We start from the raw sequence: 27039 nt of genomic DNA, 5'->3' as shown, positions 1-27039 counted from the left end.
AAAGTAACTCACACAGACAAGGAAAGAAATAAAAGTGATACAGTAGGAAATGAATCAAAATATCTTTATCTACAGCTAACAGGATGCTATACTTAAAAGGCACTGAAGTCTCTACCAGGAAATGCTAAGATTTGAGAAACGTTTCCAACCAACCAGCAGGACACAAACCCAGCAACTTTTCTCTACACCAACAACAAATTTACTGAGAAAGAAACTGGGAGGGGGAATGAACCTAGCCAAGGAGGTGAAAAGATCTCTATGAGGAAAACTTTAAGACATTGGTAGAGGCATACCTTAATCCCAGCACTCAGGAGACAAGCAGGGAAGACCGCTATAAGTCTGGTACCAGCCTGGTCTATACAGGGTTCCAAGCCAATGCGGAATACATAGCAAGATCCCATTTCTAAACAAAAATGGAAGAAGACCCTAGAAGATGCTATGACTTCCTGTGCTTGTAGATTAGAATAATTAATATTGTGAAAATCCCAAAAATGACTTAGATGATTAAAGCAAACTTCATCAAAATCCCAGTGGTGCTATTATTCTCAGTAATAAAAATAACAATTTTAGAGACCAAATGGAAGCACAAAGACTCTGTTCCTCGAAGCTAAGGCAGCCCTTAACAGAAATGCTGGAAGCATTATAACACTTGCTCTAAAATTGTATTACAGAGCCAGAGTAGCAAAACAGCAGGATACTGACCAAAACCAGAGCTATGGGGGATTGGAATAGAGGATCCAGAAACCTACCCACAAGGCTACAGCCACACACTCTTTGAAAAGGCTGTAAAAAATGAGAGAGAGAGAGAGAGAGAGAGAGAGAGAGAGAGAGAGAGAGAGAGAGAGAGAGAACGTGAACACCCTTTCTACAACTCATGGTGGTAAAACTGGATTCCTGCCTGGTCTACAGAGCAAGTTCCAGGACAGTCAGGGCTGCATAGTGCATAGTGAGACCTTATCTTGGAAAACTAAAAGATCTTTCCCCAATCTGTAGGCTGCCGTTTTGTCCTATTGATAGTGTCCTTTGCGTTACAGAAGCTTTTCAGTTTCATGCGGTCCTGTGTTCAAGTCTATTTCCCAGTTTCTCTTCTACAAGATTTAATGTATCCAGTGTTATGTTGAGGTCTTTGATCCACTTGCACTTGAGTTTTGTGCAGGGTGATGAACATGGAACATCTGCATTCTTCTACATGCAGACATCCAGTTTACCAGCACCATTTGTTGAAGATGCTTTCTTTTTTTCCAGTATAGGATTTTGGCTTCTTCGTCTAAAATTGTCTATAGGTGTGTGGGTTTATTTCTGGGTCTTCGATTTGATTCCATTGATCAACTTGCCTGTTTCTGTACCAATACCATGGAGTTTTTATCATTATTGCTCTGTAGAACAACTTGAGATCAAGGATGGTGACTCCTCAAACAACCAGAGCAGTAAAGCTGTAGCCTGACTGTGGTATGCATTCCACAACAGGGTTGCCTTGTCTGGCCTCAGTGGAAAAGGATGCACCTACTCTGGCAGAGACTTGATGCGACAGAGTGGGGAGATATGAAGGGCATCCTCTCAAAGGAGAAGGGGCAGGGGATGGGAGGAGGGTCTCTGTGAGGGGGGCTTGGAGCGGGGCAGTGTTCGGGACACACAAACACACACAAACACACACACACACACACACACACACACACACACACACACACTACAAAATTAACAAAACCCACTAGTGGAAAGGCACAAATAGAGCATTCACTTCTCTGATGGTCACCGATGCATTTTTTTTCTTTTTTTCTTTTCTATTTTTTTTTTTTTTTTGGAGCTGGGGACCGAACCCAGGGCCTTGTGCTTGCTAGGCAAGCGCTCTACCACTGAGCTAAATCCCCAACCCCGATGCATTTTTTAAAATGCCTTGATTTCTATAACTTTATTCATATATATGAAGCTTCATGAAGCTGCTTTCTCATTAAAATATTGTACTTGGGGAGACCTAAATACATATCCCCATGCCGTGGCCACTATAGAATAAATCATGCCTTTTATTCCTTAAAAAAAAAAAAGAAAAAGATCTTAGAGACATGCCAAACGCCCTATATATTTTTTTCCCAAAAGACCTGGGCACCATAGTAGGTACTTAGTATAGTTTGTTCTGTAATTGATTATTACTACACCATCAACATAGAGAGAAAAGGCCTGTGACAGGGCAAGTGGTAGACAGGATCCACGTTTTTCTTAACATTAAGACACCGTCAGATAAGACCTCAAAGGAGGGATGGCAAGTGTGGGTTTTGACTGTAGAGCGTTCTGCGGGCTGTATAGAGCATGTCCCTAGGTTGGAGCCACAGGGTAAGCAACCTTTCTCACACCCTAAAGAATGGGGCCCGAGCAGTTTACGAGAGCTCTGTGCCTCAGAAAGCCTGCATCGGTAGTAACTCAATGACAGCAGTCTAGCTTCTGCCTCAGGGTGGAAGGAAGAACTACCTGCTGCCCTCTTTGGAAGGCAGGGGTTACCCATGTGCTAAGCAAGCTACAGGAGACTCTGCAGGCACAGGCGGGCTGCGTTCCACCTCAGGCTGAGACATCCTGTGTGGCTGTGTTTTGGCTTGTTATGGCAGCATACACTGGTCCTTCTTGTTTTGAGCAGTTTCTCAGAGAGCCTGGAAGTCCTAGGGGTAGGCCGTCCTCCAGCCCAGACTCCTGGGACCCAGGCTTCAACTCCAACACAGGCTCAGTGCTTATTTATTATTTATTTATTGAGCTTTTCAGTAGCCACAAGTATCACACCCCCACTGAAACTTGGTTTTAGGTTGTTTTGGGTTTTGTTTTCTTTGATGCTCTGCCTCACCTTTGTAGCCCTGGCTAGCCTGGAAACTACTGTATAGCTCTCGTCTCAAATTCACAACAACCCTCCTGCCTCAGCCTTATGAATAGTAGGATTTTAAGCTGTGAGCCATCACAGGTATTTGTTAAATTCAGGTTGGTATGTCAGTAACGGCTTCTTGTGTGAGTCCTTGGCCATTTCGTGTGTCTCTATAAAGTGAAGTTGCTGGGGGCCATGCTCTACAACGTTTTGCTGTCCTGTTCCCTCATACATGGAGCATATACAGTAAATGTTAAACAGGCAGTCAGGAGTAGGGTATATAAAATAGTCCAGGACAGGGCTGGTGAGATGCTTGAGTGTGTACAGACACTTGCCGCTAAGTCTGACAACCTGAGTTTGATCCCCGGGACACACGCGGTAGAAGGAGAGAAGCTACTTCCGGAAATTATGATCTGACCTTCTCACACGTGTCCCCAGGCACGTATGCATGCACACACATCCACGTGACTATAATAAATACATGTAATTTTAAGTACTTAAAGAACAGTTTGATGCGTATTCATAGCATGTCATTCTCTGTAGCGGGGTTAAAGTAAGTATAACTGAGCTCAGGATATACAGGGCCTTAAGATCAACCATCACCGCTAAAACCACCATTAGCATCATCTCTATAGTCTCACATGGACGTTTCTATTGAGTTTATATATGTGTGTATGCTGTCTTCATGCACACCAGAGGAGGGCATCAGATCCCGTTACGGATGGTTGTGAGCCACCATGTGGTTGCTGGGAATTGAACTCAGGACCTCTGGAAGAGCAGTTGGTGCTCTTAACCACTGAGCCATCTCTCCAGCCCTGCATGGGCGTTTCTAACTCACAGTATTGTGTTTAGGGAAAAAAAAGTAGGGGCTGAAACTGAGGATGTAGCTCAGTTGCTAGAAGTTTTTTTTTTTTTTTTTTTTTTTTTTTTTGTTCTTTTTTTCCGGAGCTGGGGACCGAACCCAGGGCCTTGCGCTTCCTAGGTAAGCGCTCTACCACTGAGCTAAATCCCCAGCCCCTAGAAGTTTTGCTTAACATGGATGAAGCCCTGGGTTCGGTCCTCTGGTACCACATAAAATCAGGTGTGGCAGGGGTTGGGGATACCAGAAGGAAGCAGGTATCACGAGTTCACAGTCTTCCTTAGATACATAGCAAGATTAAGTCAGCCTGGGCTACATGAGATCCTGTCTCTAAAAGGAAAAGGAAAAGAAGGAGGAGGAGGAAGAGGGGGAGGAGGAGGGAGAGGGGGAGGAGAAACATCACACACAATTAAGCACAGCACAAAACCTTTTTACAAAGAAGGAAATGAACAAAAAAAGGCCCTATCTGACATCAGTCTTCTGTTTCTTCATAGATTCTCAGTCACCGTCATTTGTTGTGAGCTAGTGTAGAATTCAGTAAATTTTTGTTTCCTTTTTTCCTAGGAGAATAAATGATACATCCTAGGCAGTTAGCATAAGGCCTGCCATGACAACTGTCACACCCTCATAGCATTTACCCGGACAGATATTGCCTCTGGTGTCCTCCCTGAAAGAACCCATTTAACCTTTACAACTGTCTTCTAAGAAAATAAGGCACAGACAGGGTAAGTAATTTCCCCAAGAGCAGACAGCCCAGCAAAAAAGAGACGGGTCCAGGATTCAAACCCAGGCAGTTCAGCGCCAGAGCCTTTGTCTTTAACCACACTTCTGAAGGCAATTGGAGACTCCAACCCTTCCCAATGTCATCCCTGTTCGTACATTGTGTATGCACCTTCATTAGAGTACTCGGAGTACTATGTGAGAATTTTCTGGAAAGATACACAGACACACATGCTCTCACACACATACTCACACAGACACACACATTCACACAAGCATACACAAACATATGCACTCACACACATACTCACACAGACACACACATTCATATAAGCATACACAAACACACACACTCACACAGGAACACACACTCATACTCACACAGACACACTTACACAGACATACTCACACACACACAGACCTACTCACACACATACACACACTCACACACACAGACACACGCACTCACAAATGCAAACACACACAGACACACATGCACTCACAACATATTCACATAGACACACACATTCATACAATCATACACAAATTTACACTCTCACACATGCATACATACTTATATTCAGACACACTTACACAAACACACACACAGACCCTCTCTCCTCTCTCTCTCTCACACACACACACTCACACATGCATACACACTCACACACAGACACACACACTCACAAATGCAAACACACACAGACACACACACAGATACACACATAGATATATACATAGACACACATGCACTCACACGCATACACAAACACACACTCACACACATGCAGACACACACACACATGCAGTCACACACACACACACACACACACACACCCCTGGTTCTTTCTGTGAGTTTCAAAGTTTGAAGTACCTGTAAGGAGCTATTGATGCATTCTGGACACTATGTGTGGTTTGTGACTGACAGAACATGACCATTTATTGAGACCTTAGTCATACGATATACATAGATCTCCAACTCCAAGCCACTAAGAACCACCGCTTAGTAGACAAGAGTGACAGTACCCTGGAGGAGAGAGGCCTAAGAGAGCCGGGAGTCTGCGGTATGAAGTTTCTAGGACCCCGGTTCTGCCTTGGCAAAACCCTTAAGGATCAAGTTTGCAGCAGTCAGAAAGTAAAGTAGGAAACTCTCTTGTCTGAGATCCAGGAAAGCCTGGTGGAGATGACCCCAGCTCAGCACTGTTTTGGATTAAATTAGCAGCCCTCAACCTGCCAGATCTATTGTCACAGTGAAATGCGTTTCCAGTCCACAAGCGGAATGTTTGCTCTCTGGCAGCCAAAAGCACTTGGAACAGGCAACGATGATCTCATAAAGCAGGAAATCTGAGCAGTTAGTCAGATGATTAACGTGTTTTTGAGCTGGAGGAGCAGAGTGCCATTTAATGAAAATATCATTGTAGGCGCAGGAGTTTCCAAGTTGGGCGACAGCTTAGAAACTCATCACTTCAAGTCCTTGCTCTGTTAATATGGAAACTGACTCTTGGTCTGTGTGCTTGTGTGTGTTTTTTGAGACAGGATCTCTATGCATCCCTGCCCTGGAACTGGCTATATAGACCAGGCTTGACCTGGAAGTCTCAGGAATCTGCTTATCTCTGTCCTTGGGATGTTGGCTGGGATTACAAGCATGTGCACCCATCATGCTCAGATAAATTGACACTTTAAACAAAAATAGGAGAAATCAGGACTTTTGACTAAAAAAAAAAGTGTAATTTTTCCACTATTTCCTTCCTCCCTTGCAAGACCTGAAACCTTGTGTCTCCAGTGCGGTCTGGGTGCCTGGTGACTCCGTTTTCTTTTTAGCTCGTTCTTTCTTTCTTTCTTTCTTTCTTTCTTTCTTTCTTTCTTTCTTTCTTTCCTTCCTTCCTTCCTTCCTTCCTTCCTCTCTTTCTTTCCTTCTTTCTTGCTGACTCCCTTTGAGTATTTTGCCTGCTTGCAAGTTTGTGTATCATGTGCGTGCCTGGTAACTAGAAGTATCCATGATATTCCCTAGAACTAGAGTTACAGGTGGTTAAGAGCCACCGTGTGGGTGCTGGGAATCGAACCCAGGTCCTCTGCAAGAATAACAAGTGCTCTTAACTGCTGAGCCATCCATCTCTCAGTCCCTTAGTGGTTTCTTTTTAAGGGGTGTGTTCTGTTTAGTGTTGGGAATAGGGCCTGGGTTTTCACACAGACGTAAGCCTGGCCCTACTACTCAACTATACCCTTAGCCAGTTTTCCCCCTTTGGTTTGACTTTCAATTCTAGAATCAAGCAACATTTCAGTTTGTAAAGTCCCCATTTTAGTTGTCTTACTTGCGTTAGCACACTCTTCTTCTTCCCCCGTGGTTCCCACATTGCAGAGTGCTTTCAGCTCTAGTCCTGAAGAAAGGAGCTGCTGGTTAGAAGGTGGGGTTAGCCCTTCCTCAGTCTGTACACTCTACTTTAGAGACAGGTCCTACAGGTAGTCTGTAGATCTTTCTCTTATCTAGTCATGCTTATGAGATAAAATTATTTGACAGTCTGCTTGTACTGATTTTCAAATAATAAAAACCAGCCACGAGCTGGAATCTCAGTAAAACCCACATTTTTTGCCTTGCAAATGTACAAAAGCTTTCTTGCCCCTCACACGACCACCCAACGTCTTCAGGTTGTATGGGTTTATAGCAAGGTTCTGGGTGCAGAGGTTCTGAACTATAGCTTAGTTTTGTATTCTCTATACCAGGCAGAAAGGGTGGGAAAAGAGATAAGCCCCAAACTTGGATGCTCCTCTCAGAAGTCAGGTGAGAATTTCACACACACTTTTGACTTTCTTGGTAAATTCTAGCAGAATTCTTAAACACTGCCCTAGTATTGCTGATATAGAAAATGTCCTAACATGCTTCAAAATGGTCCTGCATAGGCCTCACCCAGCGGTCTGGCAGCATCCGTTATGCCTTTCGAGCTTGTCTTGTATTCTCCATACAAGCTCGCATGGCCGTGAGCAAATGAACTTCTCTCAACTTTTAAATGTTCTCATCTATAAAATGGATTTACTCTGACCAGAAGAAAAACAAAACCAAGCAAAGCAACATCTCAACAGCAAAACATCGGGCCTTCGAAAAGCGGTAGCTGTCACTCTGAGGTGACTGCGGTAGCTGTAACAGAAGGGAAGCCTTGGGGGGAAACTCAGCAGGAAACCAAGAACTCCTCTTCTGCGAAAAAAGGAACTGAAACAACTCTGCTGGGCCCTGCAAGCAGGGCTGAGCTCCAGAGTTTGCTGTGCAAGGGCTGGAGACCTTCAGCCTGGCTCTGGAGGAGTGGAGGAACCAGTCTGCTCTGGAGCTCTCGGCTAGGCAGCCAGGGAGTGCTCCCCGATGGCTGCAGTCAGCTGACCTTGTGCGAACACTCCCCCTTCACCCCCTCAACCCCCGCTGTCCCCAGTTCCCCCTCCCTCATCTCCACTCCCTCCTCCCCTCCAGGCTTGCAAAGTTCAAATCCAGGCAGAAAGGAGTGTGACTTGTACCGACACTAGAAATGCTAGTAGTCTTCAAAGTTCCAGCCTTCACACCTACATCGGTGCAGCTGCTTGCTGTACGGCTCTCAGAACTTGGTAAAGAGAGAGTGAACTCGGTTCAGGGCCTCGACCGTATTTACAGAACGTTGTCCATTACTCCTCACAAGAACCCTCTGGAGTGTGTACAGTTGCTCTAGGGCTGTAGGACCAAGGCTCTACGGTGACTGGGTTGGGGACACCTCAGAGGCAGGGCCCTTACCCAGCCAGTATCTGGGTTACAAGGCATGGTTTTTTGTTTTTTGTTTTTTGTTTTTTTTCAATAATTCAGCTTCATACTAGGATACTAAATAACACCCCTTCGAAAACCCCACAGGCTTCCTTGTTTGCTTGAAGGCCATCATTGAGGTCGAGTGGAGCTTTCTGAAGGACTTTCCAGAAGGGGTGCGAGGGTATGCCTTTGGATATGAGGGACACACTTTATGTCCCCCATACGTTACTGTACATTGAGCCACTCTTTCCACAAGATAGTCTTTGTTGTTGTTGTTGTTGTTTGTTTGTTTTGTTCTTTGTTTCTGTTTTGCTTTCTTCGTGTTGGAGGCTGAAGGTGAACACAAGGTCTTGCAAATAAGTCTTCTACCACTGAGCTACCCACCCAAGTCCACAAGCTGTTCAACCCCACTAGCCAAAAGAGGACATTCCCCTGCCATGTCTCTTCTGGAGCCCCTTCCTCTCAGATAATGGGGACAGCCCTGTGTCATAGACCATTCTGTCACTCTGGGGTGGGGTTTTGAATTGCCAACTCGTTCCTGAGGCTTTATAATACTTGCTCTTGGTCCCAACGTCTCCTGGAGCATCTCTAGTTCCCACTTTACACCCCACACTTACTCATTTTTCTATTGTTTGCCCTCTGAGGTAGAAGGAATGACACCAGAGTGAGGGGCTATGTTCTGATTGGAACGTCGGCGCCAAATGCCTCCCCTGGCAAGACCCCCATCTCAAAAACAAAACTTCATTTATTGAGTGTTCCTCATATTAAAAAGCATTATTCTATCCAGCTAGAGCACCTGGATAAGAGTTTATTAAAGGCAGACTGGTGGAGAGCAAGAGCTCATGGACAGTCCATTTCCTTGTTTCTTAATAACCTATGAAAGGGAGCTTTACTTCCCAATGGCTCTCTTTATAGATGAGGATCCTGAGAGGTTACTCTTGTATGAGGCTCAGTGGTAGAACATATGCCAAGGCTCTGGTTTGATCCCCTAGTAGCACCAACTTGGGGGACAAAAAAAAAAAAGAAAAAGAAAAAGAAAAAAAGAATGTGGGTCAATGAGGCAAACAGTGCATAGGATCTAGCTGTAGGAGAGAGAACTTTCTAGATAGAGGAAACAGTTATAGGAGATTAGCATGAGGGGGTTGTGGACAGGGGTGGCTTGCACCATTTTGCTTGCTAGGCAAATGTGCACAAGTCTTGAGCTATGAGTTCTCCAAAGTCTACTTGAAACCTGAAGGAAAAACATTGCTGCCTGAATGTTAATGGAGGGCTTTGCACCCATTAGGTAAACTCTCTATCACTGAGTTACATCCCCAGGCCAGAACGGAGCACCCCAATTAATTCTTAAACTCAAATAATGCATTTTTCAATGTGGGGGTGCATGCCTATAATCCCAGGTTTTTGGATGCTGAGGCAGGAGGATTGCTGAGAGCTTGAAGCCAGCTTCATCTCCAGTTGTGAGATTTTGTCCAAAAAAGAAAGCTAATTAATCTTGGCGTGTGTTGCTTGTATTTATTTGCAATTTTAAAAAATAATAATGTTTAGAAAATCAGAAAAAAACAAAGCAAATGTTATTTTAAAGGGTTCAATATACAGATTCTTATTTAGCGAGTGATATGGTGTATTTTAATATATTTGATTTAAAAAGAAGAGTAGAACGAGCGGAGCAGACATGGCATAGGGGCTGGGATGTACTCCTCAGGGCACGGGGAGCCACCCGCAGAATCAATCGGGACAATGCTCTCTGTTCCTGCCCTCCGCACAGAAGGGAACCTTTCCTCCGAGCCAAAATTAGCATAACCCGATAGCATTCTACAATCCTATTATTCTCCCATTTCCCCATCACCAACCTGACTCAGCAGTCTAAATTTACTTAAGACCTGGGAGTGTGGGTTTTGCCAATTCTACCCCTGCACGCTTTGAGACAGAGTTCCACGCTGCAGCCGAGGCTGACCCCTGACTTGTAGCAATCCTCCTGCCTTAGCCTCCCGAATGCTGAGATCGCCCAGCATGAGCCAAGCCCAGCTTGGCTAAATCCTTTCTTATTAAGCCCAATAAAATTGTAGTCTAGGGAAGGACTAGCGCCCACGTGATCCAGATAGACATTCAAATTCAACTCTGCTGCTTGCCTCGTGACTTTGCACAAATGACTTGACTTTTCTGAACTAAAAGAAAAAGGCGTAGCATGTCCCTCACGGAATTAAGGGAGGCGAACTGCACGTACAGCTCCTGCGACAGATTGTGTATTTAGAAATAAGCTGTAGGCTTGTCAGACAGAGGCAGCTGTTCCTATCCCTCATCAAGTTGAATGAACAGAGGGTAGGGTGAATACTTTGATCAATTTTCTGAAGTAAAAATTGTCCCCACTTTACAGATGGGGGAACTGAGGCTTAAAGATCAGATAAATGGGGGCTGGGGATTTGGCTCAGTGGTAGAGCACTTACCTAGGAAGCGCAAGGCCCTGGGTTCGGTCCCCAGCTCCGGAAAAAAAAAAAAAAAGATCAGATAAATGCTCAGTGAGCCGTGGATAGACAACTCCAAAAAGATCTAGGACTAAAAAAAAAATTGTACTGTCATTGTGACTAAAGAGAGTATTCAACTTTCCTGCATTTGTACTTATGGACAAATAAAGTAACATTTTGTTAAAGAGAAAGGTCTAGGACAGTGTGTGTGTGTGTGTGTGTGTGTGTGTGTGTGTGTGTGTGTGTGTGACTCTGTGTGTGTGACTCTGTGTGTGTGACTCTGTGTGTGTGACTCTGTGTGTGTGTGAGTGTGAGTGTGTGTGTGACTCTGTGTGACTGTGTGTGTGTGACTCTGTGTGACTGTGTGTGTGTGTGACTCTGTGTGTGTGTGAGTGTGTGTGTGACTCTGTGTGTGTGTGAGTGTGTGTGTGTGTGTATGTGTGTGTGTGACTCTGTGTGACTCTGTGTGACTGTGTGTGTGTGACTCTGTGTGTGTGTGTGTGTGTGTGTGTGTGTGTGTGTGTGTGTGTGTGTTTTACTGCTTCTCTCCTTTTGGATCCACTGGAAAGGGGCTTGGTAACCAATGGCTCCTGGAGCCCTCTCCCCTGGCCTGTGGGCCTCCATCTACCTTTTCGCCCACCCCTCCCAACACCCCTACTCCACCCCCACCTTGTATTATCTTCCTGGTCAAAGAGCTTTGGGGAGACTCAGAGGGAACGCCTGTCTGGGATGCCTTCCAGAGCACCTCCCTTCTAAGGGAGCAGATAAGTAGGTCACATCAGGATGCTGGGGGTGGGAGGGCAGGCTTCTATGGGAGGAGGCAAAAATACTTCAGGTCTCATGGAAAATGGAGACAAAATAACCGGGTTTCTTCCTCCTTCCTGCTTTCTCAGTCTCTCAGGGGCAGCTGCCTGTAGGCCATGGCCTACAGGAAGGTGTTTCCGGTCCTGGTGACCTGGGAGGTCACCAGCAACAAGCTGAGCTCTTGGGGCTTGGACACTAGTGGCGAGTGTATGGGCAGAAAGCTTGTGTCTCCTACCCCACCCCGTCCTACATACCTCCCTTCAGGCTCCCTCACACTGCCCTGCTCCAGTTTTCTCCTCTGTGGAGAAGAGAATACTCCACCTTGTTGACCTGGGAGGCTCTGGCCTGATCACCTGGAGCAGCACCCGGGCTTGTCCAGATCTGGGTCCTGGTTACTAAGACTACTATGGCAGTGCAGTCAAGTCTTTGCAAACCCTTTTCTCACCAGCTCTCCTGCCAGCGCTCTGCGTCCAAAGCATCGGAGGATCCCACAGCTGGGCAGGTGGCTGTGGGGCCCCCCAGGCAGAGGAGGCTGTGCAGGGCAGCAGGACACCCGCTCTCCATACCCTGCCTGCCTCCGTAGACTCTCAACCTCCCTCCCCTACAGTTGGTTCTTTTCTCTAGCTGACTGAGCCCTGCTGGAGTTAAGAGTGCTGGGGTCCTGCTACTAAGAAAATGTTGGAGAGGTCCTAGCTGTGTGCGGACCGAGGCTGAAAACTGGCATTGACCTCGCAACAGTGTCCCAAGTTTGCACTTATGGTTTAAGACAAGGAAGAACAGAAGGACAAAAAAACCTGAGACCTTCAGCCTGGGGAAACTTTCTGTTTTCCTGGAGTCGAACTCTACAGGGGGACCAGTATCTTCTCTCCTGTGTCTAGCCCAGGGGCTTCCCCTGTCCAGCCTTGGCTGCATTTGTGAGGGGTGTAGTGCTCTCCCACCTGACTCTTGTTTCCATGAGATTCCCTCCCCTGACCACTCAGGGTATGAAGTCCTCTGCTCCTCTGCTCTAGAGAAGGGAGTCTCCCCCACCCCTTGGGTTCTGTTCCCACATGCCCTGTGGGAAGGTCCACTCCTGCTTTCAGTCGCTCTCACTCTTGCAGAGCAACTGAGAGGCAATGCTGGGTGTCAAGAGAGTGACATCCATCTACGCCTGGGTCTTTCATTATACTTAATCTCCCCGGTGGGGCAGACTTGTCAAACACACCTCATTCCCAGGCTGGAGGAATCCCAGTTATCTCTCATCAGAGTGGGTGTAAATCCCCACAGGTATGCAGCAGGCAGGTAAGTTCGGTGCCAGGATGGGGGTGCCTTGTACTAAAACAAAAAACGTTCAGACTTGTAAAATGTATATCTTCTGTTGCTCTCCAATTCCCTGGCAACTATGGGCTGGCTTCATCCAGGGCCTGAGCAGGCACACTTCAGACAGCCGAGGAGGAGAAAGGCCAGTCTCGAAGTCCCCGTATCCCCCACAGTCAATTAGTCATGCATTTAAGCAGAGCTTCTGAAACCTCACTGTGCCTCAGAGTCACCAGGGGGTTGTTAAAACTGTCACCACTTGTCTTGTTGCTGGGTTCTAAGACTTCTAATAATACTTGAAGCTGTGACTGAAGTCCTGTATATGGTTTCTTGCCTCTGAGTGTGTGTGTGTGTGTGTGTGTGTGTGTGTGTGTGTGTGTGTGTGTGTGTATGCTAAATGCATCGATGCTAAACATTTATCTTTTTTTTTTTTTTTTTGGTTCTTTTTTTCGGAGCTGGGGACCGAACCCAGGGCCTTGCGCTTCCTAGGTAAGCGCTCTACCACTGAGCTAAATCCCCAGCCCCACTAAACATTTATCTTAAAGGGCACACTTTACATGGTGTCTTTACCCATTCAGATCACAAGCACCAACCCTATCACACTTTCATGTGTTGTTTGCTTTGAAACAGGATCTCAGGTATGCTAGCTGGCCTCAAACCTTCTCTATGGCAAGGCAGCTGATCTTGAACTCCTGATCCTCCTGCTTTCCAAGTGCTGGGTGGGGTCTAGCATGTGTGGGTGACTGATTGAAAGACTCTTGCTATTCTGAACTCCATGCTGGTCTTGAACTCTCTCTCCCTTTGTCATGTAAAACATGGGTCCCTTGGACAGGATCATGGCAACACTGTGGTAGCTGAGGTGGTAACCACCATGGGGCCTATTGACTAGAGGTTGGGTAGGATGAGCAGAAGGGAGATGGTGAACAACGCGATGGCTGACATTCCAGGGAGTACACTGGAGGTTTCGTTATGCTTCTCAGAGAGGGGCACAATTAAAACCATATGGATTGTTAACGTCTGAAATATTCCATTTAATATTTTCAGTTTATGATTGATTTTGGGTTAAAAGCCTTGGGGAAGCAAAAATCTCCATTAGGAGATTCAAAGACTAGAACACACTCCCAGGGTTTCTGGTTCTACATTTCTTCTTCTTCTTCTTCTTCTTCTTCTTCTTCTTCTTCTTCTTCTTCTTCTTCTTCTTCTTCTTCTTCTTCTTCTTCTCCTTCTCCTTCTCCTTCTCCTTCTCCTTCTCCTTCTCCTTCTCCTTCTCCTTCTCCTTCTCCTTCTTCTTTTCTTCTTCTTCTTCTTCTTCTTCTTCTTCTTCTTCTTCTTCTTATTATTATTATTATTATTATTATTATTAGTTTGAGACAGGGTCTCATTTCATAGTCCTGCTGGCCCTGAATTTAGCAGAGATCTGCCTAGCTCTGCTTCCTAAGTGTTGGTCTTAAAGAAGTGTGGGACTATGTCTGGCACCTGGTTTGACATTTCAAACAATCTTGACATAAAAGAATGGTGCTGTCCAGGGACCATGTGTGGCAAAAGGAAACTTAGGTCTGAGTCCCAGCCTGCCACTTTGTAGCTCCGAGCGCTTGTAACCATAGTTTACTGAACTTCAGTTCCTTAGCCATGAGGTAGAGTCACCTGAGAGGAGGGAAACTAAGTTGAGAAAATGCCTCTCTAAGATGGAGAAAACCTATAGTACGTTTTCTTCATTAGTAATTGATGTGGGAGGACCCAGCTTATTGTGGGTGGTACCATCCCTGGGCTGGTGGACCTAGGTTCTGTAAGAAGGCAGTCTGAGCAAGCCATAAATAACAAGCTAGTAAGCAGCCTCCATGGCCTCTGCATCAGCTCCTGCCTCCAGGTTCCTACCCTGTTTGATGATGAACTTCGATATGCTTTTGGCCCGAGAATTAGACTGTATGTGGATTTGAAAGAGCTTATCATTTTCCATGGCAATTTTTTTGTTGGACTGCCATTGGCTCAGATATAGAACACATATTTCACAGACACAAAGCCTGCATTCAATTGGAGAGAGAGAGAGAGAGAGAGAGAGAGAGAGAGAGAGAGAGAGAGAGAGAGACCACCAAGACACTGTTTATCAAGTTGGTTTGTTTCCTGCACAGCAGATACCCTGCCCAGTGCTGTGGCTGATTAGAGACAGATCATATGTGAGAACTCTAAAGCCCAGTTAAGCTTCCTGCCTCTTAGTCAGGTATGATGGCAACAAGCCTACAATACTCAGAGGCCTAGTGGGTAGGATGGCATCTACCATCTGAGATAGACAGCAAGACCCTGCATCAAAACACCAACGAGCAGGAGGGAAACCATATTCCTGGAAGGAATGTCCAAGGTTCAGGTAGAGATCCCGGAAGGAATGTAGAAGGAATAAAAGCTGCCTGTGTCCTTCCCCACCTAACCTACTCCCCTTGTCAAGATTCCTACATAACACCCAGAGAGGCACTTAGCCAGGACACCAAATTGGGTCTTTAAAGATTGTTTCCAACCAGATTTTTTAAATTCTAGCCAGGCATTGATGGCTGAAGCCTTTGTCCCAGCACTCAGGAGGCAGAGGCAGGCAGATCACTGAGGCCAAGGCCAGCTTGGGCTACAGAGGGAGTTCCACACAGAGAAGCCATTTCCTGAAAAACAAGACAGAACAACAACAACAACAACAACAACAACAACAACAACAAAAATTGTGTGCAAGCAGATGTGTGTGCACACGAATGTGGGTGCCCAAGGAAACATAGGGTCCTCCATAGTTTTAGGTGTTTGTGAGCCTTCTGATGTGGGTGCTGGGGAGCCAGAGCCTGAATCCTCTGCAAAACCAGTACCTGCTCTTAGCTGCTGAGTCATCTCTCCTGCTCCTCAACCAACTTCAGAATAATTCTTCCCTGCGTCTCTCCTCCACTCACACACAGCCTACAGCTCTCCCCAGATCGCTGGCACTCAGTCTCCCGTGGCATACTCCTTCTTTTCCTTCCTCTCGCTTCGGCTCACAGTTCTGACCACAGAACATCCTGACCCTACTCAAAGTCATGTTCATTCCTCAAAGCTCACACAATAAAAGCTGACTTTTGTGACAATCCGTCTCAAATGTTTCTACATCGGGAGAAATCTACTCTTCTCTGTCTGTCTGTTTATGTTGGGTCTTCAAGGATAATTATGATTTATCTATTCATCTATCGGTCAGTTGTTATCCCCCACAAGTGACTTTTCTTTAGGAGATAGTAAAACACAGTATTAGAAGTGTCAGGTTTAAGTTTGAGCTAAAGTCAAGGTGCCAACCACTCACACCTTATTACTTATGATGTGGCCCCTCCATAGGTGCTATGGAGAAGAAACTCAGTGGTTGGCAGACTTGTAGACCTGTGTCTTATACTAAAGTCTCTTTGTTTTTTTAAAGATTTATTTTATGAATTAAGTACACAGTTGCTCTCTTCAGACATACCAGAAGAAGGTATCAGATTCTATTACAGATGGTTGTGAACCACCATGTGGTTGCTGGGAATTGAACTCAGGACCTCTAGAAGAACAGCCAGTGCTCTTAACCTTTGAGTCATCTCTCTAGCTCCTAAAGTCTCTTCATTGAGCCTACTCATATGTATATGTGTTATGTGTATGTGTATGTGTATGTGTATGTGTATGTGTAAAACAAGAGTTGTCTGCTAGAGAAATGGGCTCAATTAGTAAAGTACTTGCCACACAAGCCTGAGGACCTGACTCCAGTCCCTAGAACTCTCATAAGAAGGACTGAGTGCAGCAGTGCATGGCTGTAATCCCAGTAATAGAGAGGCAGGGACAGAAGAAACCCCAAGACTTGCTAAACAGCCAGTCTAGTCAAAGAGGTAAGCTCTGGGTTCAGTGGGAGATCCTGTACCAAAAAATAAGGTAGAAGGTCTTAGAGGAGGTTCAGAAATTAAAGCACTTGCTGCTCTTCAAAAGACCTAAGTTTAGTTCCCAGCACCCATGTGAGACACCTCCCAGTCACCGGTAGCTCCAACTCCAGAGGATCTCATACCTCTGTGACCATTTACACACACATGTGCAAGTCCACAGACAGACACACAGACACAGACATAGGTACATACATATAATTTAAAATCTTAAAAATATAATAGAGGGTCTGAAGAGATGGTTCAGTGCTTAAGAGCACTGACTGCTCTTCCAGAGCTCATGAGTTCAAATCCCAGCAACCACACGGTGTCTCACAACCATCTGTAATGAGAATTCAAGGCACTCTTCTTGTGTGTCTGAAGATGGCTATAGTGTACTTATATATAATAAACAAATAAATCTTTTAATAAAAAGTATAATAGAGAGAAACTGAAGAAGATACCCATTGTCACCCTTTGGCCTCCACATATATGTGCACTAGAAGAAACACATACACATGCACACGCAGAAGTTGTGCTGTGTACAACTGTTGAAAAGTGGAAGTCATTAAAAAGGAGATGGCTTCTAACACACAGAATTAGTCAGCTGGTTCCTTTCTATGGTAATCAGAGACAGGATAAAAACGTCTGCATGTACATGAACGTATGTTTACTATTATTCATATTCATGGATCTACTGATTTGTATGTATGGACACATCTGCTTTTCTAACCCCTTTAAAACTAAATCCTTTTACTTTCTGCTCTAAGGATAATCATATGTTGGTAGAAAATTTGCAAATGAAATAAAAAGTAAAAAAGAAAAAAGAAGAAGAAGAAAGTGAGTCATTCATAATCCCACAGTCCAGAAATAGCCAGTGAACACGTTGGTGTGTTTCCGGCCAATACTAAGACATGCATATTTATTCTTCATGATGTTTGAAGGCATTCAAGATTAAAGGTTTATCCAGTACTGTGTCCTTTATTTCTCTCTGTGTGCTTTCTGGTATCTGTGATGGGTAATCTTGGTTGCTAACTTGATGTATGTAGGAAGAGGTACCATCAACCGAGAGCTGCTCCATCAGTTGGCCTGTGGGCATGCAAGCCTGTGAGGCATCTTCTCAGCTCTTGGTTGATGTGGGAGGAGTCAGTCCACGATGGTCTTGGGTTGAATGAGAAAGGTAGCTGAATGTGAGCCTGGAAGCAAGCCAGTTAGTCTAGTTCTTCTGTGGTTTCTGCATCAAGCTCCTGTCCTTGCTTTGGCCTTCCTCGACCACAGACTGTAGGCTCTAAGCTAAAACAAAGCCTTCCCTCCCCGAGGTCCTTCTGTTCATGGTGTTTATCACAGCAACAGAAACCAAACTAGAATAGTATTCATTTAAATATTCTTCAAAAATCTTTTTAAACTATCTATTCATAGCTGCAACAATCTATATTTAACCATTTATTTATCCCCATAAATCTCAATCAACATCCTTGCATATCTGAGCAACTATTGAATTCTTAGACCAAGCCCCCCCCCCTCCTGTTGTGTTGTTGTTTTTTGTGTCTTGAGGCAGGATGTCTCTGTACAGCTCTGGCTGTCCTGGAACTCACTCTTGTAGACCAGGTTGCCCTTCAAACTCAGAGATCTTCCTCCCCCTGCCTCCCAACTGCTGGGATCAAAGGTGTGCACCACTACCACCCAGCACATAACAGTCTCTCTTTAAAAAAAAAGATTTATTTATTTATTTATTTATTTATTTATTTATTTATTTATTATATATAAGTACACTGTAGCTGTCTTCAGACAGAACCAGAAGAGGGCATCAGATCTCATTACAGATGGTTGTGATCCACCATGTGGTTGCTGGGATTTGAACTCAGGACCTCTGGAAGAGCAGTCAATGCTCTTAACCACTGAGCCATGTCTGACTGTTCTTCCAGAGGTTCTGAGTTCAATTCCCAGCACCCAAATGGCAGCTCACAACTGTCTGTAATTTCAAGATCTGACATTCTCACACAGACATGCATGCAGGCAAAACACCAATACACATCTAAATAAATAAATAAATAAATAAATAAATAAATAAATAAATAAATACACTCTCTTAATGCATATTCCCAGCTTGTTTTCTGGAGCTCCCACTTGAAAATAGAGGAGACTCCAGTTTCTGGTTCTGCATATAAGAAGCTTAAAAGACCCCACTCTGATGGGACAAGCAATAGTTAACTGGCTAAAGATTCAACATCTCAACTTGTCTCTGAAAGAGAAGTAGGCAAACAGGGAAAGCAAATCCCTCGAGCTGGAGGGGCAGGCAGATAGACCAAGGGTATCATAGCCAAGCAGAGAGACTCTGGGGTGAGGTGGGGTGAGGTGGGGTGAGGTGGGGTGGGGGCTCACTGCTGCAGGTCTGCAACGGAGGCAGAGGCAATGTGTCTCAGAGTCACCACGCCAGGAGTCCCACTGTAATGAGTGAGGAAAATGCTTCATGCATTTTACCTCTAGGAGCCCGCTAAGCACTCAGAGTAAATGCTGTAAGAAAACTCCCTCTTGCAGAAGGAATGGGAACAAAATCATTTTGAAATAACAGAGGATTTGCTCTTTTAAATATGGTCTGCTCTCAAGACATTATTAACCACAGCCTACATTTTTTATCACAGCCTCACTGACCCAAGGAAAGAAAATACTGTAGTACACACTGGCCATTTTGTCGCACATAAGAAGTCGAGGAAGGGAGGGTTGATAAGCACTTCTGAAGCTCACAGAGGCTCAGGAAGGCCCATCATTGAGGGCCATCGAACCCTCGAACACCTACCATACATTACCACAATAACTATCTATTTACAACATTCTTTTTGCCTGATACTGGTGTATCTACACATCAAGAGTTTATAAAGACACGGTTTAAAGAGAGTGAACAAGATGCTAGAATCAGACATGACAGGGATGCTAAACTTATCTGACAAAGTTTAAAACTCTGAGCTGTGCTAAGGACCCTAAAGCAGACAAAGAACAAGTAAAGACTGAATGAGAGTAAAGCCAGAAGAAATCCAAGGGGCTGGGGGCGTGGCTCAGTGATAAGGTGCTAGCCTAGCAGGTTCAAAGTCCCTAGATTCCATCCCCAGCATCAAAAAGGAAATTAAAGGTACAAGCTCAGAATACCGGGAGATGATGTCTTATTACATGAAAAAAAAAAAAACAAACCACAAATCTATCAAGATTGCATAAAATAAAATTTTACGACAGGTAGTGGTAGCGCTCAATGAGGGGTGGGGGAAAGAATCAAGAAGAAACACTAGAGATGTCAAGCCCTGGACAGAAACACAGACAGCCATTGACAGACTTATGTGTGGGTGACGTGGCTGAGGAAAGCCTTTCTGGGCTTGAGGATGTGTCTCTAGAAAAGCTCCAAGCTGAAAGCAAAGAACAGAAACCGATGGCCAGGATAATCAAAGGCTGTGTGTGGCTCCTGCAGCAGATGTGGACAAGCATCTGAGGAAGAAGGAAGGGACAGAAGACATAGTCAAGTCAAAGATAACTGACCAAGTGGACCTCCAATGCTAATAAATCACAGACCCAGGAAACAGAGAACTCTAGGCAGGAGGGAAAAAAGGTTTCAGAAAATTAAAGATGAAAATTCCCAAAAGAAGACAGTACAGTCAAACATTTAAGGTACTCAGAAGGGCAGAGGTGGTTCAGTGGGTAAAGGCTCTTGGCACCAAGGCTGATGGTTTGATCCCTGAGACCCACAAAATGGAAGAGAAGCGGCTCCTGAAAGCTGTCCTCTGCCCCCCAAGTTTGCACTATGGCACACAGGCAAACCCGTTGAAATGAGAGGGTAAGACCATTAAGATGGCTCAGTAGGTAAAGGCATTTACCTCAGCAGTTCAGCCATCAGAATTCATTTCCTGCCACCCAGGTAAAGGCAAAGGAGAAAACCAATTCCACAGAGCTGTCCTGTGACCTGCACACATACACCAAGGTATGTGTGCTCGTGTACACGCAGCATGCATGCACACACATACAATAATAGTAAGTGAACTTTAAAGGTAATGAAATAACCAGCAGACTACGACACGTTAGTATAAACAACCACAGGTCACCATAGCTAACCTTAACAGCTACCCTGAAGCCCATAGTGAATGGTTCCAAAACGGATAAAGCTTCAAACGGCTGAGAAACACAAAGTATGACGTCATGCTCTTGGTTACTGAATGACAAGTGGAAAAAATCGGAAGTGTAGAAGACTAAACTATACAAGAAAACAAGTAAGCTAATTGTGTTATCAAAATATGTGTGACACCCAGGAAACAAGTTAACCATTGATAAGGACCACAACCTGTTGACGGAATTAGGTACAACTAGCTTCCCTGGGTTTAAAACTAGACAGTCACAGAACCTGGGCTAGCTCCTGAATACTGTACGAGGCTGGGCTGCTGTGTGAAAGGCTTTCCGGGTTGAGAGAGTGCCGCCATCAAGATGAAGTGGCCCGGAAGACAATGCGTAGGAAGGGAACATTAATGAAGCCAGTTTAAAAAGAACCAGGAAACAGCCCAGTTGGAGAAAGAGTCAACAGACTCAAGAAATCTGAGTTCAGTGAAGAAACCAGACAGCTTGACATGGATTTAGAGGAACGCCACAGTGAAATGGGTAAGAGGTTACAAAATAAAATAAAAGAGGAAAATAAAGACTTTTTTCTAGAGACTTGAGGAACTGCAGAGTCAAGACCTGAAACAGAAGGCTCTAGAGAAACCAGCCATCAATACCTCCTGCTTAAGACAGAGATCTTCGGGGTTGGGGATTTAGCTCAGTGGTAGAGCACTTGCCTAGCAAGCGCAAGGCCCTGGGTTCGGTCCCCAGCTCCGGAAAAAAAAAAAAAAAAAAAAAACAAACAAACAAAGACAGAGATCTTCTCCCCTAGACCACACCAGCTAAAGATGATACAGGATGTACTGGAGAGATGGCTCTACGGTTAAGAGCACTTCCTGCTTTTGTAGAAGACTGAAGTTCTGTTCCCAGCACCCACATGGCAGCTCACAGCCATCTCTCTGTAACTCCAGTTACAGGGGACCTGATACCCTTTCCTAAACCCTGGACATCAGGCGTGCATATGGTATACATACATGTAGACAAAAGCATTCATACAGTAAAATAAAGAAATAAACCTTAAGGGGTTGGGGATTTAGCTCAGTGGTAGAGCGCTTGCCTAGCAAGCGCAAGGCCCTGGGTTCGGTCCCCAGCTCCGGAAAAAAAAAAAAAGACCTTAAAAAAGGATTATAGGGATTGACCATAATTTTAAGTCTACCGAGCGTGAATATCTAAACTACAAGTAGGAATTTGACCCCAGTCAGTGCCTACAATCCGGTGTACAGGAAACAGAACTTTTGGAAAGTGAGATGAGCGAGGGAGAACATTCTCTGTGCAAATGACACCAGATCTGAGATGTGTGATTTGTTAAAACACAAAAAGAAATATGCCAGCAAAGAAACAGCATTAGCAGCCTGCAGAAATGCCTTTAAGAACACAGTGGTTAAGAAACAGTCGGTAGAGTGCTTGCCTAGCATGCACAAAAGCCCAGCTTCCCCAGCACCACATAAAAGTGGGTGTGGTGGTGTTCACCTGTAGTTCTACCCCTCAAGAAGTAGGGGCAGCAGGTGGGGTAAGAAGGTCAATGTCATCCAGAGCTATACAGTGAATTCTAAGCTAGCTTAAGACACACGAGACCTTGTCTAAAAAAGGAAGGAAGGAAGGAAGGAAGGAAGGAAGGAAGGAAGGAAGGAAAGAAGGAAGGATCACAGTGGAGAAGCTAAACAGAACATATAACACTGAAAGCAAGAAGGTAACGCACATTCTCAGCTTCGCGGCAGCACCATGAACAAGATGATCTTTCGTTGAAAGAATTCATATTGGCTAAGAGTCAAGACAGTGATTACCAGTCAATTACTAAAAACTCAAGGAAGCAGGTTACAGAGCATTAAACCGTCCTGGGTGTTCCACACATTGTCAGCAGAAACCAAATTTGAATCAGCTGATGATGAGTGTGTGTAGAAATATCTTCTTATTGCTGAACGCGAGACAGTTTACCTCCTGAAGAATACACTGGAATTTATTTCTGAAAACTGTAATTTCTGTGATCTCTTTGAAGGATGATATCTTAAAGAGTACAGAAGTTTAGTGATGAGTTTAATATAAGACGGGGTGGAGCCAAGCGGTGTAACTCACTGAGCAAGCACTTGGGAGTTCAGTCTCCAGCAGTGGCAAAACAAAACAAAACAAAATAAAATAAAATAAATCAAAAACAAAAAAACACTGACTCAGATCTCAGATACACAAAACTGAGGGAGTTTGTTGCAGTAGACTTGACTTCAAACAATGTTAAAAGTTATTTAGACGAAAAAGAAAATAAAATATGCCAAAAACGCAGATTTATTGAAAGAAAGTAGAGGGCTCAGATTTATGGAACTTGTGAGACCCTTGGTTTGATTTTAGAATGATGGGAACAAAAATAAATATATAAACAAATGTAACAATGCCAAAGAAATAAATGCAGGTAAAGTGAAAACTTCATTTTTATTATCTGTCAAAAAAATTTGGGGGGTGGGGTGGAGCAGGTTTGAGACAGGGCTTCTCTGTGTAGCCCAGGCTGTCCTGGAGCTCACTCTGTAGACCAGGCTGGCCTTGAACTCAGAGATCCACCTGCCTCTGCCTCCTGAGTGCTGGGATTAAAGGTGTGTGCCACCATCACCCAACCTCATTTTTTTTTTTTTTTTTTTGGTTCTTTTTTTTCGGAGCTGGGGACCGAACCCAGGGCCTTGCGCTTCCTAGGTAAGCGCTCTACCACTGAGCTAAATCCCCAGCCCCTAGACCTCATTTTTTAAAAATCATTTTTAATATCAATAGTCTAAATGCATCACTTAAAAGACAAACACAGCAGCTTAGTCAGTAAAGCTCTTGCTGTGCAAAGATGAAGACTTGTGTTTAATTCCCAGAATCCCCTCAAGGCCGATGGCGGTGGTACACTGACAGTGCAGCGGTGGAGACAATAGTATATCCTCCGGGCCAACCACCCTAGCCAATGTGGTGAGCCCCAGATTAGCAAGGGACCTTATCTCAAAAAGCAAGGCAGATGGCCTGAGAAATGACCCCTACTTCGTTGTCCTGAGTAGACCTGTGCCACCAGGCCCAGTGAGTAGAACAACCCTTCACATACATCAAACTATGTGAAGCAAAACTCACAGAAACGCAAAAGATGGTGCTCGCATTATAGCGGAGACTCCAGAGTCCTCCTTCAGACATGGGCACATTCAGCGGGGAGCCTGAAATAGGTGGATAGGTAGGTAGGTGTGGGCAGAACTGCCAGCCATAGATGACCTCATCACAACTGCAGAATTACACTCTCTTCTCAGGGTCCCATGGAGCCCTCCCTGAGACAGGTCACATCCCGAGCTGTAAAGCACATCTTAACAATTATCTGGAAATAGAAGTCATGGGCCAGGCATATCGGCACATGTCTTTAGTCTCAGCACTGAGATGGCAAAGGCAGGTGGATCTCTGTGAGTCTGAGGCCAGCATGATCTACAGAGTGAGTTCCAAGACCACAGGGTTATGTAGAGAGACCTTGTCATAAACAAAACTAAAAACAAAATCAAAAAACAAAAACAGAAATCAAGTGATGCCTGTTACTAGACCACAGTGAAAACAGACCAGAAATCAATTACAGAAATATAACTGGAAAGTCCACAAACTGGAGATTAAACAGTTTGGGAAAATGTATTCAAAATGAAGAAAGTCTAAGAGATTTAAAGAATTTTGAACTGAACGAAATAAGACGTAGTTTATCACAATTTGTAGAATGGAGCAAAGTCCATGTTCAGAGGGAAGAATTAGAGCACTGAATGTGGACGCTAGAAAAGAGATATCTAGAACCAGTAACCTACACTTCTAAATTAGGGAAGAAGACAAGGAGCAGAGATCCTCCAGGCAAACTCCTTTAAGCCTAGTCCGTGGAAAGCTAAGTCAGGGAGAGAGGGAGTGCAAGGTAATCTGTGTACGGTAAGACCCTGTCGAAAACAAACTCGCTTGTGTGTGCACAATCACCACATGCACGTGCACACGTGCACACACCACATGCACATGCGCACGCACAGGCACAGGCACACGTACACGCACACACATGTGCATATGCACTAAAAAAAAAAAAAAAAACATTCAGGTACCAGGAAGATCAGGAGTTCAAGCCTTAGTTACACAGTGAGACTGATTACAGTCTGAGACTGTCTTAACAAAACAAAGCAAAAAAGCAAACAACAAACAACAAACTCAATGAGGCAGAAATTTGCCTCTCTGTCTCCCTGTCTCTCTGTCCCTCTGTCTCCCTGTCCCTCTGTCTCCCTGTCCCTCTGTCTCCCTGTCTCCATCTCCATCTCCCTCCCTGTCTCTCGCCCCTTCCCCCTACCCTTTTATCCCCCCTCCCCGTGTGTGTGTGTGTGTGTGTGTGTGTGTGTGTGTGTGCGTGCGTGCACTGTAACACATGTGTGGTCAGAGGACACCCTCAGATTTGCATTTTCACCTTTTACCTTATTTCAAGCTGGCTCCCTGCTGTCTGGCACTGCATGAGGCTAGCTAACACATGGACTTCCAGGGATGAGTTTGTCTCTGTCTCTCATCCCACCATAGATGCTCTAGAACAGATTCTGTCATGGGTGGCTTTCTGTAGAGTCTGGAGATTTGAACTCAGGTCCTCACGCTTGCACAGTGAGCTCTTTACCCATGAAGCCATTTCTCCTGCTCAGTTTTCCTCTCTTCTTGATGTTAGTGATTGAATTTAGGGCCCCACACATGCATGGCCACTAAACTAGATTTGCAGCCTTCGTTTTGTTTTTCAGACAGGGTGTGTCTTTTGCCCCAGGCTGACCTCAGTTATTTGCTACTGTGTCCAGATGATGGAAATCAAAATCCACACAGGAAGATGGACTCATTGTTGTTAAGATGTCAGTTCTTCTCAGTTTGAACTACAGATTCACAACAATTCCAAGCAAAACAAATTCCTGGCTATCAGCAATATGGCCCTACAGTTTATATGCAGAGGTAAACGCCCAGGTCTAGAACAGCTAATTATACAGTGTTGGAAGAAAACAAATGGAAAAAGATTTTTTTAAAGTCCTTTTTTAAATAGTTTGTCTGACTCTTGGAAAAATGATCATGCAACTTACAGCTGATGCTACTCTGCCTGGTTGGCTTTCTGCCTTTGCTAGAACCTTCCATTTCCTCTAGCCTTCCAAGCCTGTAGCATCAAGGGTAGGATACCTGACTGCCTCTCCCCAGTACACGGCTGCTTACCTCATGCTGTCGTTGTCTGAATGAGACACTGTCTGTCCCACACAAGAAAGCCTTATAGACTCAGGTCTCAAAAAAGTTTAGGTTTTTCCAAACTATGAAAATACAGAGTTGGCCACCTGCCTCTTGCTCTCTAACGCCCCAGCTTTCCTTGTCTCTAAAGGAACAGCTGGATATGTAGCAGCCACTGTCCCAGGGTTTGGGGGAAAGAACGGCAAAGAATATTAAATCATTTTCTGATAACACAGATCTCATTAGCTCTTTGACGAGAGGAAGCAGAAGCCGAAAGGAATCGAAACAATCCACTTTCACATATCTAAAGACACGTGAGGAACCAGCCCCGGGGACACTGCCTGAAATGGGACTAAAGAGCAAAAGCCAATGGCGCGTGTTCAGAGAAGGGGTGAGGAAGAGAGATAGTAGAGCTGGGGGTGGCTAATAAGTGACCGAATGCTACCTTCACAACCGCTCCCAGACTCCCCCCTTCTCTTGGCTCCCCACAGAACTTACTTGAAGGTGGATGATTTCTCGGTCTGACTCCATCTTGCTGTCCTTGGGCCACTTGCCACCCGCCGAGTGCCTGTAGTTTGCGTGGGCTCTTAGCAGGGCAGTCTGTGCTTCCAGCTCTTCTGAGGTGGGAGACAGCGCTGCTGCAAGACAGACCAGCTATTCATCCGCTGATGCGGGATACTTGGCTTGGCCTCAGCCCCTGGGGGAGGCGCACATGTGTGCAAGTTTCTGCCCTGCATGTGGCATATTGATAAGTGGGCTTTTGAGTTTTGTCCATCTAGTCCCAGCCAGGCCGTCTGAGGTGACTGCGCCTGCTTTGAGGCAGGAAGGTTTACTACTGAAAAAGTAATTCTGCATGTTTACCAAGGAAATTGGAGAACAGCTCTTAACGGGGTTTTCACACAGCACACTAGATGCTCAGAGTAGGGTATCTGGTCACCAATCGTGGGATGGCTTCAGCACAATCCCAAGACAAGAGTTTCTGAAGTTTCTCCCTTTCTGTCCCTTGTTCTGTTTGTGTCCTCAGGTCCTAAGAGTAGGGGAGAGGAGGGAGTAGCTTACCCAGTAGGATGCAAAGCTATTAGGTA

The 27039-nt window shown here is 45.0% G+C and overlaps 1 protein-coding gene across 3 annotated transcripts in view; it reads right to left on the bottom strand.

Annotated features, from left to right (window-relative positions):
* Positions 1-26755, bottom strand: part of Ninj2 (ninjurin 2) — a 102201-nt gene extending 75446 nt beyond the window's left edge. Inside the window, exon 1 of one of the 3 annotated variants that reach the window (XM_063286651.1) lies at positions 26453-26755. In XM_063286651.1, coding sequence (XP_063142721.1) covers positions 26453-26485 — 33 coding nt within the window. In that variant the 5' untranslated portion in view covers positions 26486-26755. The remainder of the gene's footprint in view (positions 1-26452) is intronic. The other 2 variants (XM_063286653.1, NM_021595.3) reach the window with 2 other exon arrangements.
* Between the last annotated feature and the right edge of the window lie 284 nt (positions 26756-27039).

Source organism: Rattus norvegicus, chromosome 4, assembly GCF_036323735.1.
Source record: "Rattus norvegicus strain BN/NHsdMcwi chromosome 4, GRCr8, whole genome shotgun sequence".
Taxonomy (NCBI): Eukaryota; Metazoa; Chordata; class Mammalia; order Rodentia; family Muridae; genus Rattus; species Rattus norvegicus.
This window is presented reverse-complemented; position numbering and strand designations above follow the sequence as displayed.